Source organism: Phlebotomus papatasi, chromosome 2 (genome assembly GCF_024763615.1).
Source record: "Phlebotomus papatasi isolate M1 chromosome 2, Ppap_2.1, whole genome shotgun sequence".
Taxonomy (NCBI): Eukaryota; Metazoa; Arthropoda; class Insecta; order Diptera; family Psychodidae; genus Phlebotomus; species Phlebotomus papatasi.
Genome location: NC_077223.1, coordinates 47555157 through 47572878, shown reverse-complemented (window position 1 = coordinate 47572878; position 17722 = coordinate 47555157). Strand labels below are relative to the sequence as shown.

Genomic DNA, 17722 nt, shown 5'->3' with positions numbered 1-17722 from the left:
TAGAAGTTGGGGAATGAAATACAATATACTGTGTTATAAATATTGAAAAGCTTATCAATTGACGAGTTTATTGAAATTGCTTATTTCTTTTCTTTGCCGTTTTCGATTGTCCAAGAAAGTGAAAAGTCATTGAGATTGATTTAAATTCTCAGCAGCACGAAAATATTCTTTGAAGATCACATTCCATTCGTCCTGTGTGATATTACTTTCATCTATAACTTTTTACCCTTTTGGAATAGGTAAGCTCTTGTTCATCCACTCTACTCCTTTCTCCTCGAGTATATTTTTGGTCCATGTAGAACACTTGGTTCGTATGTTTGTAAAATGTCACAATAAATACAAGTTGAACAATTTTTTTTTGACCTCTGCACCTTCATCTCCTTTGACCTCCTACCTATGCTGTGTCCTGTGGACTTTTTGGCCTTTCAGTACAATTTTCTCTGTTCTTTTTCAGGTGCTTAGGGTTGATTGGCCAAGGGTCAGGGATGGGAATGAAGAAAAAGATTGTCAGGTTCTCCTCCCAATTCACATTGATTTTTATTCAATATTGTCAAATCACGTCATTTACATATGTTACTCGTATTCTTTCTCATATGCTATGTGTTTCTTTTTTTTTATTTTCTCTAATAACAATGTTTGTTTTCTTTTGGGGTGAAAATTGCAGAAAATTCCATACAATTTTTCTGTTGATAGCTTTTGGCGCGATTTCATTCACACAAGGGAATTTGTGAACGATAATTTTTTTGGATAAGAATATGCAAAATTTCGATTTAATATTTATCTCAAAAATTCTCTTTCTGAATTTTATTTTTATGAGAAAATTTCTTCATTCACACTTTCCTCACAAATGTTTTCTTTAACACTATCTATTTTATAGAGTTATCACGGCAATAGAACAATTACGAATTATTTATGAAGTGTTATTTTATCTCCTTCAACGTAGTTTTTTTGTTGTTTTTTTTTTTTACTTTTTTCATGGTACAGGAAAAACTAGTTAACACATTGAAATGATTTTATCTATAGGATATTACCTACTCTGAATAGCTGAAATATTTACATAAGTGAAAGTATGTATAGCAATTTTTGGCTTATCGAGTCATATCACGGAAATACTTTTTTTTTTACAGAAAAAACAGCTGTGAGATATACAATTTAGTGTGTTTTTTTTTATAGAAAAAGCCAACCACATGTATAAAAATCTTATTGAAACTCAACAGAGCAAAAAATGTGACTGGAAAAATGAGTCAATTTTTGTGCAGAAAATGTCTATCGAGCATTTCCTTCTACTTTTATAGCAGTCTTTTCCCGAAATACCAAAATACTTTGAAGGTAGAGAAGCTTAACATGATATTACATGATGAATAAAAGGCAGAGATGTTGATAGAGTCACTGGAAAAAAAAATAGTTCTTTCCTTAAGAGCATTTTTTATTCATCATATTATGCGAATGAATTTCGTGCATGAAACTATCTCAAATACAATTTCTCGAGGGAAAAATTCACTCACTCTCATCTCCTGGATTTTTCCTGGGGTATAGGTATATTTTCGTCAAAGAGTATAAAGCTTAAAGATCCGCATCTGGGTTGTCGTAAAAGCTGAAATCTCGGGGAAAACTTTAATGGGGAAACACCATAAGTTCCATCTTGCTCTTCACTTAGTAATTCAATGAGGTAATGAGCTGAAGAGGCGAGTGAAAGAATGATGAGATAATCAAAAAGGATGTCAATAAAAGTTCCCGAGAAAATAGCTTCAATATCGATTTGAAGACTGTATGCAAAGTATATTTTCCTCAGTAATTCAATTCCTAGTGTCATTTTCAGCTGGTGCACACAATTCAATTTGGTCGCTCTCTTGCTGATTAAACTTTTAATTTAAAAAAAAAATGTAAATTGAAGAAAATTAGGTGGGAAAGGCACTTGAATAAATATCTCACTCACTCTCAAATATTCCATTACATCTTTTATAACATCTTTTAATTTTGTAAAGATGAATTCTTAGACACTGAACTTCTGCCATGACTTTTTCCATGACCTTCTCACCAGAGCAATAAATGCCACAACTTTGCCCTATTTCTTCACAATTATTTTATCCATTTCAACCCTTATGAATTTTCACCCAAAAAGGATCAAGAATATTTTGTGAAGTTTTGGAAGTCAAGATTCGAGTCAATGTCGCTTGAAGCAATTATACAATATTAACTCTTAAGAGGAAATTAAATACTTTGTGGTGTATAATTGTATAAAGAGACTCACAGTAAAAAAAATTAACACTATTATAGTGTGTAACCTTTCACACCACTATTATAGTGTTAAATTTGGAAAAAGTGTTTAATTTAAAATTGTTTAATTTAAAGTTGTTGATTTTCAAGATGTTGAATTTGGAATTGTTGAATTTAAAAATTGTTGAATTCTGTTTATTGTTGAATTTTCCTTTCATTTCGAAGATTTTGATTTTTTTTTGCCTTTTTAGACATTTTTATTAGTTTTTCCTATACTCGGGATCCCCCATAATCCGAAATGATTTACATCTCATGCTCGGATCTTCACGATATACCTATTATGCATATAAATATTTGATGTTCTATATGACTTTTGCCCAATAAAAAGCATCTCGACTGAAGTATAAGTCTTAATTGGAAATTCAACAATTTTTACACAACTTTTGTTTAAAAATTCAACAACTTTTGTCTCAAAATTCAACAACTTTTGTATAAAAATTCAACAACTTTTGTTTAAAAATTCAACAAATCTGGTTGAAATAAACAAGGCTTCACACTATAATAGTGTGAAAAATTATGATCAAACTATAATAATATTAATTTTTGACCATGTGACAAAAAATACCATAAAGTTGTGTATTTTTTCACACTATAATAATGTGAAAAACTGTAATCATACTATAATAGTGGGAATTTTTAGAATTTTTCAACAGTTTTAAATTACAAAACATAGTTGTAAATTTTTTATGACTATTTTACACAGATCGCAATTAAATAATTAATTTATCCGATTTCACACTATTATAGTGTTAAAATTTTACACACTTTCAAATTAAATAACGTTGTTGAAATTTTTTTTTAACTATATAATGACTATAATAGTGGTAATTTTCAATCAAGTGACAATAAATTACCAAATTATTGTATATTTTTTAAACATTTTTAAATTAAACAACTAAAATGGTCGATTTTGCAGTAGTGAAATTTTACACATTTTTTTACTGTGCTGTTAAGGAAATAAAATGAATCTTTTGGCAAATTGCAATTTCAGTTCTGTATGAAACTGCAAAGTACTAAGTGTTGGGTATAAAAAATCTTATTAAATAATTTATAGCTCTTTATGCTCTTTATCTGAGTCTAGTCATTGTGGCTCTCATCCCTTTGTGCATGGGACGTTGTGTATACAATGCAATAAGCTAATCTCGCCATAATCTTTGTCAGTAAGCATGATAGATAGCAAGAAGTAATAGCATTAAATTGGGAAACCTTGTGCTCAAAATTGGTCTCTTGTTTGCAATTCTTTTTTGATTAAATTCTCATGAGTACTTTAAAAATCGCATAAAAAACAGAGGGAATAAATTTAAATATATTTTCTATTCATATCTCAAATTCAATTCAATCCATTTTTATGATTCTGTTTCTATTGTTGAAATAAAAGAGTTGATTGGAAGGAATGTTACTGATTTGAAAAGAAAAAAAAGGGGGGAAACTGTATAAGATGTGGAAATGAATGATGGAAATATTGAATAATTTCATGTGAATCTGTAAGAGTATATTTATGACTATTTTGAAGAAGACTGATAAAAAAAGGTACAAATAAATTATATTACTTAGGTATGGAAGTATGCATATAATATAGCAAAGGGAGGATGAAGAAATCGTGTCAAATATTGACGAGGGAAAATGGGAAAAGTTTCATATATAGACATGAAAATTCTACGTGGATCTTATTACTTTTGGTCTAATTCTAATCCAACATTCTCTCCCAACAACAATGATTTGACCGTTATTCTTTTCTCTCGCATTGTGTTAAACAAGTGGAAGAATTAGAGATGGTTTTAACGCAATAACCTCTGACCATATCAGGATTGTAACACACAAGAACTAGTACACATATTCTCTTAATGTATATCGTCCACATTTCACAATTACTTTTATCGTTTTCTTTTTCTCTAGATATAATTTAATTTACCCTTCTTTGTTCCTTAACCCAATGTAAGAATTTTATGGTGTTAACATTTAATAGTGGTAGGTCTTAAGTTAGATTTTTCATATAAATATTTTTTCCTTATCATATGGGTCCTGTTTACAGAATTTGAAGATTTTCGCAATTTTTGAACTTTGAATCCTCCTTTCCCAGGATCCATGTAATCATCTGACGAGCTTTCATGCTGGCTCTCATAACACTACGGGATTTGTACCAATGAGGCGAAGACCCTTCTCGTGACCCCTGAAACCAATTTTATGGCAAAATGAACGACTTGCATACGCTTCCGAGATATTCAGTTTGATGCAAAAATGTGCTCTAATGACTCTTTTCAAGCAAATAGCCTGTAATTTTCCTGAGGATGCTCACCTGAATTAAACTGTGTTCTCTTTTCAAACGAATCTGTGTCAATGTACCCGCCAGTAATTCATCTACATTGTGATTGATGCCCACGGAGACTTCTATGAATTTAGCACGGAAAGTGCATGCCAAACATTTTCCGTCTGAAAGAAAAAGAGAACTGTAAAAGCACAAGTTGAAGTAATTCAGTCGAATTTGTGTGACTTGAATAAATTTTAAGACTTTTTATTTGCTCTCTGAACTTTCCCATTGATGTGTATCCTTATAAAACTTCTTTATATTGTAATTAATTGAATTTTTTTGCAATACTTGAAAATTTTTCAGTGCACTTTATTGCGCGAATTCAAGGAGTGAGCATTGAATATAATAATCCCTTGCTTTTTCATCACTCCCACATCTTCACTCTTGTCCCTATAGGAAATTAAATCTTTAATATAATTAGGGAGAAGCCTGGGCAGTTTTAGGCATTACATAACTTTTCATTGAGAAAAAAGAGGGTGCGATTAACTTTTTTCCTCATAACTTTAACACTTTTTAGGTGTAAAAATATATCAACATTTTTTAATGTTAATTTTACACCTTTTTTAGGGTAAAATTAACATGAAAAAGGGTAACTTTAACCCCCAATACACCTAAAAAGGGTAATATTTACATCGATTTCAGGTCAATACTGCAGAGTAAAATTAACATTTCCGGAATGTTATTTTAACTTTTTCGGATTTCTCTCAGTGTTGTAAATATGAAATTCTGAGATAATAAATTAATATATGGAAAATGTGCTGTACTAACCATATCAAAGAAAAACCAGCTGAAAGCTGAACGTAAATAGCTTGAATATAGTGTAATTCATAACATTTGGCAATTATTGAAAACATACTTCTGCAATGTGTGAACCTGTCCCACTTTCCCCTATGCCAATAAAAAAATTGAATAAAATCACTTTTCCAAAGCTTGTCTGTTCAATTTTCTATTGTTATAGGACTATGTAGAACAAACGGTGAGAGATACTATCTTTTGGTCTTTTGTGGCCACCCACAAAAGTGAACATAAATTAGGACTATATAGATATAGGTATGGTTCGCACACAGTGAACCTTCAAACGATATGAATTTTCTCTTGGTTGCAAAGAGGTAGTTCATCATTTCTTAGCTATAAGATAGATAATTATTAATCTCATTAGACGAGATAAGAAATGGTAAATTAGCGCTTTGCAAACAAAGAAAAAATTTGTCTTGTTTGAAGGTTTACTGTGAGTGAATCATGCCTACATTCCCCTAACTCCAGGGCTGTAGCTAGAGTTGAATTTAAGGTAGGGCATTAGTAGTTAAAGGTAGGACAGTCATCAAAATTTTGATTGATCTACACATCTACAGTATACTCACTCAAATTCGGGTATTTGGGACCGATATGTCACCCGAATTAGAGAGAAATTCGAGTGTCAAGTTTTTTTGAAATGCAAAGATTTTTTATTCATCTGTTATATTGAGCTTACATACTGTAAATTTCATGAAAATCCTTTAATAATGCAAAATCACATCAAAACTAAGACAAACCATGGCAAATTTGAGAATATTTGCTTCATTTGATAATCATAATAAAACTTGAAAAAACAATTTTTTTTTCGAATTTAACTGCCGCCTGAATTAAAGGTAGCCCGATCTTAAAAGAGCCGAATTAGCGAGAGTCTACTGTATTTTGGTTAGTCGATTCCCGTCCCACTTCACTTGAATGTAAGTGAACGAGGTAAAACAAAAAAAATATTCAGAAAGACAAATTTTAAAAATAAAATATATTATTCTCATTTTTCGATGCATATACTTAAGGGGTTACGTGGGTCAAAATTTGAGAAAAAACAACAGATTGTTCAAATTTCTTTTCGACATAATAAAAATATAAGTAATTCAAGCTCTTACGCATATAAAAGTACAGCATTCAAACTATATTTTATGAAATTTCATTTAAAAATTTATCCTGCGGAACTTGATTTTTGGAGACATTTTCAAAAAAAAAAACTTTTCGGTGGACAAGATTTCTCGAAATTGGTTCATCTGGAAACCAAAAACCAAATATTTCCTTTCCTATTACCTGATGAGTTAAACTAGTATTTGAACAAAAGAATTTTCAATAAATGAAATTTGAATTTTTAAGAAAATTTCATATACAAAAATACCAGTTTTAACGTGTTTTACACTACGTTTCATTTTTGTTGAATGTAGAATACGCTTTGATCAAGTGAACATAAAATCTTTCGTTTAAGGATTAATTTAACTTATCAGCTAACAGGAAATATTTGATTTTTTGATTTAGATTGACCAATTTCGAGAAAACGTCTTCTTCACCGGAAAGTATGTTTTTTTTAAATCCCCAAAAATAAAGTTTCAATGATTAAATTTTTAAGAATTTTAAATGAAAAATTTACAAAATATAGGTTATGTTTATGTTGTACTTTTATATTCTTAAGAGCTTAAATTAAATATTTTTTTAATATGCTGAAAAAATTGAGAAATTATTATATTTTTACAGTCTTCTTGATCCATGTAACCCCTTAACTATCTTGAAAATGCGTGAATGAGAAAAGATTGAGTTTTTTATGTAAGAAATGTAAGAATCTTTACGCTCATTTTGCTCAGAACCATTGAAAAACATTATTTCATTTAATTAATCATCAAAAAATTGCAATTTCAACTTATTAATAACAATTCCAAATTGATGGATAAATATTCTATTTTATTTTTTTTTAAAGATGTTTGAGAAAATATTTAAATTTTTCACAAAATTATCGTTTGATTTTCCATACGACTTCAACCAATTGCATTAAGCACTTCAATCGATCATTTATCGATTACAGGCCATTTAATAGGAGATTAATTTTTTCTCTACCATATCATACTACGAACATTTTACTTAGAACATTATCGTAGTTTCTGGTTTTTAAGACAGGGCATTGGAAGTTTTAAGGTAGGGCATTGCCCCTCAATGGCCCCCAGCGCTACGGCCCTGTCTAACTCTCAATTATAAAACCCGTTTTTTTTAAATTTTGTTTCCATATTTTTGTGATTTCATGCAAATTTATATTTACAAGAAAACTTTTAACACATGATAAATAAGCCGCATATAACCAGTAACAATTTTTAATCATGGCGAAGAAGAATTAGTTGAGTACAGAAACTCACTATCACCCCGAAAATTTTCATGTGCTGTTGTTTGCTTTAGTTTAATGTTATTGGTCTTTTATCTTCAAAATTTACAAGATTTAATTTATATGGACAAAATATTAACCTTGTGAAGAAACTGCCCTAGATCGTGCCAAATCTATTTTGTTTCCCACGAGGATAAGAGCACGAGATCTCACGAGATCCATGTCTTGGAGCATGGAAATGAGTTGTTCACATCGACTAAAAGAGGCCTTGTCCACTACGGAATATACCACAAGAAATGCATCAGCTTTTTCCAGTTCATCCTGCAAAGAAATTAATTTGTAAACTATAAATCTTCTTATACTCACAGTACAAATGTTGTATAGTAAATGAATTCGGAATACTAAATTTATTCTGCAGGGATTATTGGGATTCAGGTAGAGAAATGAGACATATAATTTAAGAGATTTACAGAATACAGTTTTTTTTCTAAATTTACTAAATTTACTAACATTTTATCTATGAATTTTCTTATTAGATGTTATCTTTGCAATTTTTTTTTATTTACTTTTAAATTTTTATTTTAAAGTGATGGTCGATTTTAAGTATTGAGAAATAAAAAAAAATAATGATTGAAACGAAGCTACAAATTTAAAGGAATGGTCAATTATAAAAAATCAATACTTTTACAGTAGGGGGAACTGGGGCAGTAGTAAACATGGAGTAGTTATCAAAACTGTGATTTTTAATATTTAGGGACTTCAAAGGAAGAGATCTATATGAATTCATATAGATACTGCATGTATCTGTACTACACTTAGGGATTTTTGTCCATTGAAGTAATGGTCGACATAAGACCAAAAATAGTTTAGACATAAAATCAGTTTTAATAAAAATAATAAAAAAAATGTTTACAACTACCCCATGTTTAATACTGTCCTAGTTTCCCCTTGTAGTCTTTCATACTCCTGAATTCAAGAAATAAATTATGTGAAGCTTTAATCACTAAATTTGTTAACACTTCAAATACATCACAAAATGTGAAATTCCTGAATTTTTGGAAATACAAAAGCTAATTTTTATTTATGAATTTATTCAAAATTCTCACATTCCAAGAAAGAGTTTTCTGATATATTCTGGTTTTTTGGTAAGTGTGCCAAATTTCGAACAGCTTTCAATTTCGGCCACTTTGAGTGTAACTTCGACCAAGCTACTAAATGAATTAAAATTATGGATTTTATTTTTCGAAGAGTTAATGAATTCTTTTTATTTCAAATATATTTTTTTAAACCTAACAACACTAGAATCACTAAAAGTATTAAATTTCGGGTATATTTTGGATTAAGATTGTATTATAAAAAATTCGATGTGGAAGTCTTACAAAAAATGTGACAGATCGCTTGAGTTGCTAGCAGTCTAGTAGTTTGTGGTAAAATGCGATTATTTTTCCTTTAAAGTTTTTGATTAAAATTAATTAGTTTTAGTTCATGTTAATAGGAAATCGTTCTTTAAAATTCCAAGTGAAATTTCTCAGCTGGATCACGTATTTCTTGTCAAAAAAGAAATATTTTGTGAGCGTAAGTAAGATGATGTTTACTATTTCGGCCACACCTTTTGTTTCTTTCTTTTTTTTTTTTTAGGTTTTTTTCAATTTCTGGGTTGTAAAAGGCCCAGAAATGCATCGCCTCTGTGAAAAAAAATGATATGAAAGAGGTCTTGGAAGAGTTCAGAATGGACAAATAGCTTTGGGAAACTGCACGTTAATTTCAGGTGCCAAGTTCAACTCTTCAAGTCTTCAGGATAAATTAAAGCGAAGATCTCAGGGCTTGTAAATCATATAAATGCATTAAAATAAATATTAAAGTCGTTCCGTATGACGTTTCGCAATTTTTTATCCGTAGTTTTACACAAGGTGGTCGAAATTCCACTCAAAATGGCCGAAATACCACCCAAAACAATGTCTATATTTTTATTAATTTTTCAATATTTTAAAAACTAAAACAAAGATGATAAACTACTTTTCAAGGTTTCAAATAACCCTCCTAAAAGAAGAAACAAGAAATTCTAATATGTATTGAAAATATTGCATTTCAAACTTGAGATTTTGGTGCTTATTTTGTAACTATGCCGAAATTTGCCACACTTACTTAGGCCCTATTTGCTATTGTAACACCTAGGGTAAGTGTGCCAAATTCTGGCCAGCTTAAAATTCCGGCCACCTTTTTTGTTGCTCGAATTTCCATGATTTTTTAGTTTGTACATGCTCTAGGGATTATACAATACAAAAAAATAACAAAAACTGCAGTTTCAATAAACGAGATGATGTGAAAACGACATTGGAAGAATTCCCGAAGGGCATAGAACAATGAGAATGAAGGTGGTCGAAATAAGGCACCAAAGCTATGTCTACATTTTTATTCATTTTAAAATGTATTAAGAATGATTTTAGAGAAAATAAGAACGACAAACTGTCTACAAGGTTCTAAGCAATACTCCTTAAGAAGAAGGAATAAAAAATTCAATTTGTATTAATATTACATCAAACTTGAGACTTTGGCGCTTGCATGTAACTATCCCGGAAATTGGCACACTTAACCTAATTCACTATTTGTATAAACAATAAAATCATGTGAATGAAGCATGTTTAAAATGTATATAATTCTACCAATAAAACTATATTTCAGTTAAACTTGCCTTATTTCCACGCCAAGTGACGAATTGTAGTTCAGATTCTATTCCATTCAGAATTATTGAGATATTCTGTTCTTCCAGTGATTCTATCAAAGATACATTTTATAGCATTAAATTGAGTTTATTTTAAATCAGTTTATAGCAATTTGAGCCGGGAAGAGTTTCATAAAAGTTTAGAAAAGCAGAATCTCGAGAATGTCTCTGGAAAAGTTTCATGCAGATTATAATTAAGTTGTAATTTTTTTTTATGAAAAAGTTTCTCATAAACTTCCAGTAAGACTTTACGAGATAAGGGGGAGATGAAGAAAAATCTCAGAGAAAATGAGGCTACTAATGGATGCTCTCACCTGGTCCCTCGTAAGCATTAATACACTCCGACGTGCGAAATTGTGAGACAAGAGCAGCCTTGCCTACTCCTGGTGCCCCAAGCATTGCCACCTGGAAGCTCTCTACGCTGGCGGATGTTGTGACAACTTCCTCAGCGCGCGTGTGGATGGGACTCGTGGGCACCAAACTGTTGCTCCTGGATCGTCTCCGTCGAAATGAGTCTCCACGATTGATGACACCTTTTACCAAGCCACACGAGATGAATCAACCGGAAAAATTAGATATTACAATTATTCCTTAGCTTTTCCCACATATAATTCCCTTTCCCTGGTTTCTGGGGTTTATCAATTCAATTTAACGCTTTGCTGCCTTCATTTTCAATATAAACTCGAAACTGTCTCATGGAGTGAATTAAGGCGAGTTGAAGGAGAGAGATTAAAGGATAATTGTAATGTTTTCTCCACGGATTTTTTTCCTTCCCATTTCTAATTTGAAAATACTAACATACAAGATAAGTATACTTTCTAATGGATTATTTAATCATTATCTGCAATCTAAAGGATTATCCTTGATCTCCCAATGCGATATATTTTATTTTAGAGCCTCACCTCCTTTTGTACTGCTAAATGTCCGAAGTCGATAATTATCATCATCTTCATCACCCTGTGTATACTGAAAACTGGAAGGAACATCCAGAAAGGTGGTTGGTTTCCGTTGACCTAAAAAAATATTTGAATTCATTAATAGATTCATAATAATACTAAATACACCAATATGTCCAATTTGATCAATTTCTAATTTGAAATTTTGTCAATAAGAGTGTAATCTTCCATTTAGGATGATGAGTGCAATTTCATGGAATTAATTTTGTGCATTCAATAAACGTCCTAGATTTGTGATATACAAAATTCAATTTTGAAAATTGCTTTTCTTATCACATTTGCAATACAATCCCAATGCAGTATTATAAATTTGCCCAGAGTCTATTTGAATGTGAATTGTCCAAAATTCAATAGCTTTTAGTTTTGCATTGTGTTAGGCAGCAACATATTTGTTAATACAGGTCAAATGAAAAGTTTGTGGATGGGACAATAGCTCTTTGGAAATTACAAGGGACCAACTCACTTTTTCGAGATTTTGAGATTTTAATGCACTTACTGTGTTATCACACTTGCACATTAAAATTTTAATATGATTCACATTAATTGTCGCTGGTGAGAGTCCAAATGTGTAATTTGTGTGTTTGAATCATTTTATATTCAAAATTTGATCTATTTGTTGATAAAAAGGTAGACTTGGCCCGCAAAATTTGATATAAATTGATTTATAGCATTAATGCGAAAAATTAATGCGATTTTCTCTTTAATTTTTTAATGTGAAAAATATTTATGCTTTAGGTAAATTTAAAGTTATTTTTGCAGGCCAAGTCCACTTCTTTATCAATAAATACAAAAACCCCAAATATTAAGTGACTCAAAGACACAAATAACATATTTGGACGCTCACAAGCGACAATTAATGTGAATCACATTAAAAATTTAATGTGCAAGTGTGATAACGCCGTTAGAAAGAAAATTTAATAAATATTCAGATAATATGAGTGACTAAATTTCGTCTTTCAGCGTCTCTTTCTTGTGCAAAGATGAAACATTATTTTTTTTATAAACATTATTTTATTTAATTTGTGCTTAAAAAGTAAAAGTATAACTATATTGGAGGGCCTATTTTTCAATCGATTTGGTTAAATTTGGATATTTTAAAAAGGTCTTAAAATTTTCAATCCAACTACATTAGATTTTCGGTGACTTTTTCATAAGTCGACCCATGGAAGGATCATTATTATTATTTTCATTTTTCCCCGACCCCCTCCCATCCTCTCCAAAACCATGTTTTTTGGTTTATTTCGAAAACAGATCATACGATTTCCTTTATTTTTGGATATCTTTTAGAAGTATATATTCCAGGTGAATATTTCGCCCAAACATAGGGTTAGTGTTCCAAATTCCGGCCAGCTTGCAATTTCGGCCACCTTTTTTGTTCCTCGAATTTCCATGAACTTTTAGATTTTATGGACTCTAGAGATTATACAATAAAAAAGAATAACAAAAAATGTAGCTTCGACAAACGAGATGGCGTGAAAAAGATATTGGAAGAATTACCGAAGGGCAAGGAACTATGAGAATGAAGGTGGCCGAAATAGGGCACCAAAGCTATGTCTATATTTTTATTCATTTTAAAATGTATTAAGAATGATTTTAGAGTAAATCAAGACGCTAAACCCTTTACAAGGTTCCAAGCAATACTCTTTCAGAAGAAAGAATAAAAAAATCAATTTGTATTTAAAATATTACATTTCAAACTTGAGACTTTGACGCTTGCATGCAACTATTCCGAAATTTGGCACACTTACCCTACCTATGACTTAAAAAAATCACTATCTTGAAGTTTTAAAGCTCAAAGTTTAACCAGTCTAGAGGGTCTACTTTTTAACCGATTTGGTAAAATTTTGGGAAGATCTTGAAATCAATTAAATATTCGTAAATAACTTATTTTTCTCGTTTTTACATTTTTTTGTCCATATGCTTGTAACTCATGCCAGAACATTCTAAGAATGATCATTTCTTTACTATTTTTTTTTGTTTTGAAATGATTTTGTGATTTATGTATAAATTTAGTCGGTTTAGGTGACCAGAGTAAGCTCCAAAAGATTATGCTAAATATCTATTCACGGAGAGCTCTATCTCGTCAATTCGAGCATTCCGCGAAGCTGGGGCCCTTTTCATCGCTTTTCACATGTAATTATTTTTCAAAATGTACCGTATTCTTTTGAGAGACCGATGGTACAGTAATTGTGAACTAATGCCGTGTCTTATTTGAGGGACCTCTACGGTATTATCAATTTAATGCGTATAGTCACTTTGAGTCTGCAGAAACAAAAAAAAAACAAGAAGTGTTTCACCAACGAAATACAAAGTTCAGGTATTTCGTAAATTTGAGACGCTTTGCTATCGTTCCTAAATGAATACCTAGTTTCCCTCTTGCTTTCATGTACAAGAGGCAATTTTCTCTAAAATTATGAAGTTCATCAAATATGCATATCAGAGATGTGTAGAGGAGAGCGGGTTTCTGTGGTAAAAATGTTTAAGTCATCGTGTAAAGCTTTAACATAACAACGTTTTCGAAATTTTAATTTTGTGAAGTCGTGATATGCATTTAATTTTTCATAATATGATTGGAAAAATATCTTGTCAGGAATGAGTTTTCATTTTGAATTCAGTTTTGAAACTTTTTACTTTTTAAAAGATAAAGTGCCAAAAAATAGATAAAGGACAGAAAGTAGAAAACAAGGAAGTGTGAAAAAATCTGTCATGATGTTTGGTGAAAAGACCACAAAACATCCTTTCTTGGCCAACCCAGAAAGTTTGCCAACATCCTTCCTATCTCACGTGTAGGAGCGTGGTGTGATTTTGCATTGAGCGGTTGGATAAAAGAGTTGGAGGACGCCTATTTGAATAATGGCACCAAATAGTATGGTTGAATACATATAGTGTAAATGAATAAACATTTGGCACACATTGTTCTCAATTATGGACAAACTTTGTGGGGTAAACAGGAACGGAAAAGCTGGGAAATTGTGTAAAATCGACTTTTGTAGATGAACAATTGATTTTTGATTAAGAAATGCAGGGGATGAGTTGATGGTGGAGAATGAAATTTTCCCACCAATTTACCATTTCATCGTCGAGAGTTTTTTTTCTGTATGGCAGGGAAAAGTTTGCTAACCATTTGCAGAGGGTTGGGGTGAGACAAAATAAAAAAAAAAACAATTCTTTATTTAGAAAGACAGAGAATTTTCCCTCATTCCCTGGGTATGGCAGGATAAATTGAAAAAGTCATGTTTTAACTGATGACGAATGATTTATCTCGTTTATTCTTGTACTTTTCAACGCATCATTTATTTCTTGAACTCCAAAATATACACACCATACCACAATAAAAGAAAAATCCTAGAATTCACTGTAACTTTTCAAGTGAAAAAGGCATGCAAGAGATTTATTTTCTTCCACATGAAATGCTTCTTGGATCTTGGGTGGATTTAATATTGTATTTTGGATTTATACGAGAAAATAACGTTAAGTTTGTATAATCAGAAAATGCATGGTTTCAACATTAATTTAAATAAATCATTTGCGGTATAATTTTCAGGCCCAAGCATTTCTTCCTCGAATAAGATTCAGACAAGGATTGAGAATTGATCTCTGGGAAGCGTTTCCTAAGCTTCTTTGTCTCCCTTTTCTTAAATGAACTTCGCGTGAATAATTCTATATTGCCTGGAGCCATCTTTTAGGTTTATCAACTTCCTTTTTCCGCGGATAAACTTCCATCCTCGCCCAATGAATGACTTAAGTTAATTTCTTGACAATTTTCTTGGGCACTTAACAGGTTTAACTTATATAAACTTTACACAAATTCTATTAGTGATATTTTTCGTAGAAAATAGTACACAAAAAATTTCCTTTAACTGAAAATAAAGATTCGATTACTATATTCACAGAAGCTAAGATTCAATTATTGGTCATTTGATATTAGTTTACAAGAATATCAGATTAATAAGGAGAGTAAGGGCCTCGACAGACCTGAGGATTAGCCGAGGATAAGCCGTCTCTCGGCTTATGTCGTAAGTCTGTCTAGAGCCGGTGGCAGCCAAAATCTCAAACGCCAAAATCCCGAAAGCCAAAATCCCAAACGCCAAAATCCCGAAAAGGCCAAAGTCCCGAAAGTCAAAATTCCGAAAGCTAAAATCCCGAATGTTCGAAATTCTGGAGGAAAATGTTTAGAATAATTTCCCAAGACACAGAAGATTTCCTTTGCCTCCAGTAAGCGCGGCTGCAATCGTGGGAGTAGCTATGACACTTTTAAGAATTCGGGATTTTGGCTTTCGAGATTTTGGCCTTTTCGGGATTTCGGCGTTCGGGATTTTGGCTTTCGGGATTTTGGCTTCCGGGATTTTGACTGGGACCCCAATCAGCAATAGACTATATTCCTGAATGATCCAGAAGCATCTCGCGCCTTCTGAAACCCGTTTCAACGCTTAAGTATAAGGATCATGCTTTCCAATTTTCAATCTCTAAAACCCTTATAAAAAAATCAATTAGGTAATCTTCAAAGTATTCCAGAATTGCATAATTACTAAAATTATTGCTGGATTATCAAAGTTCGTGCTTCCAAACTGATTTGTCCGAAATTCCAAAATTTCGCTTGAGTTGCTGACCGGGACCCGTATAGAGCATAAGACAAATTTTGGAATTTCGGACAAATCAATTTGGAAGCACGAACTTTGATTATCCAGCAATAATTTTAGTAATTATGCAATTCTGGAATACTTTGAAGATTACCTAATTGATTTTTTATAAAGGTTTTAGAGATTGAAAATTGAAAAGCATGATCTTATACTTCAGCGTTGAAACGGATTTCAGAAGGCCCGAGATCCTTCTGGATCATTCAGGAATATAGTCTATTGCTGATTGAACCATTGAAACATAATTGCACAGCAATTGTGAACTATGCTACGTCCTAGAAGGCAAGATATAATGTTAAACTGAGTTTTTCAACAATTCCGTATTATCTAAAATTCCAAATATTATTGTACTACCTCCAAAAATCCCAAAAGCCAAAATCACGAATTGGTAAGAGCATCATTAACGATTACACCCGCGTTTGTTAGACACAAAGGGAATTTTTTTGTGTTTTGGATGATTATTCCACACATTTTCGACCTTTTCATGAGTTTAACTATTTAGGATTCTTTTCTTTCGGGACACTGGCTATCATCGAAAGTATATAATATGTATATACATATAATAAAACAACCCAAAAACATCGTGGAAGAATAAAAAGAAAGCTTAAGATATAGGGTAAGTCTGCCAAATTTTGGCATAGTTGCATGCAAGCGACAAAGTCTCAAGTTTGAAATGTAGGATAAGTGTGCCAAATTCCGGCCAGCTTGCAATTTCTGCCACCGTTTTTGTTCCTCGAATTTTCATGAACTTTTAGATTTTACGTGCTCTAAAGATTATACAATGCAAAAGAATAACAAAAAATGTAGCTTCGACAAACGAGATGACGTGAAAAAGACATTGAAAGAATTCCCTAAGGGCAAAGAACTATGAGAATGAAGGTAGCCGAAATAGGGCACCAAAGCTATGTCTACATCTTTATTCATTTCAAAATGTACTAAGAATGATTTTAAAGAAAATAAAAATGATAAACTGTCTGCAAGGTTCCAAGCAACACTCCTTATAAAAGAGTAACAAAAATATTCAATTTTTATTAAAAATATTAGGGTAAGTGTGCCAAATTTCGGCATAGTTGCATGCAAGCGACAAAGTCTCAAGTTTGAAATGTAATATTTTTAATAAAAATTGAATATTTTTGTTACTCTTTTATAAGGAGTGTTGCTTGGAACCTTGCAGAGAGTTTATCATTTTTATTTTCTTTAAAATCATTCTTAGTACATTTTAAAATGAATAAAAATGTAGACATAGCATTGGTGGCCTAATTCGGCCACCTTCATTCTCATAGTTCCTTGCCCTGCCAGAATTATTTCAATGTCTTTTTCAGATCATCTTGCTCGTCGAAGCGACATTTTTTGTTATTTTTTTGCATTTTACAATCTCAAGAGTGTCCAAAAACTAAAAATTCATGGAAATTCGAGGAACAAAAAATATGGCCGAAATTGTTATCTGGCCGGAATTTGGCACACTTACCCTACCAAGACTGAATTCAATTTAAATAATTTAATTTTTTTTTTAAATATTTTAATTTATTAAACGGTTATAACGATTAATAATCCAATACATTTTATATTGAATTTATTATAATAAGTAGTCATAAATATTTTAATAAGTAGTCATAAAGGAAACGTTTGATTAAAAGTCATTTATAATAATGAGAAATGGGAAGAAACATTTAATTTTTCAGGATTTTGAACTACTAAGAGAAG

General features: G+C 31.4%; 1 protein-coding gene across 1 annotated transcript in view; it reads right to left on the bottom strand.

Moving 5' to 3' along the window:
- Window positions 1-512: 512 nt before the first annotated feature.
- The window catches only part of LOC129801374 (GTP-binding protein REM 2), a 59795-nt gene continuing 42585 nt past the window's right edge, over window positions 513-17722 (bottom strand). Inside the window, exons 4-9 of the mRNA XM_055846327.1 lie at window positions 11328-11438; window positions 10740-10958; window positions 10396-10478; window positions 7844-8024; window positions 4574-4707; window positions 513-4447 (exon numbers count right to left, since the gene is read on the bottom strand). Of these exons, the coding sequence (XP_055702302.1) occupies window positions 4304-4447; window positions 4574-4707; window positions 7844-8024; window positions 10396-10478; window positions 10740-10958; window positions 11328-11438 (872 nt within the window). The 3' untranslated portion in view covers window positions 513-4303. The remainder of the gene's footprint in view (window positions 4448-4573; window positions 4708-7843; window positions 8025-10395; window positions 10479-10739; window positions 10959-11327; window positions 11439-17722) is intronic.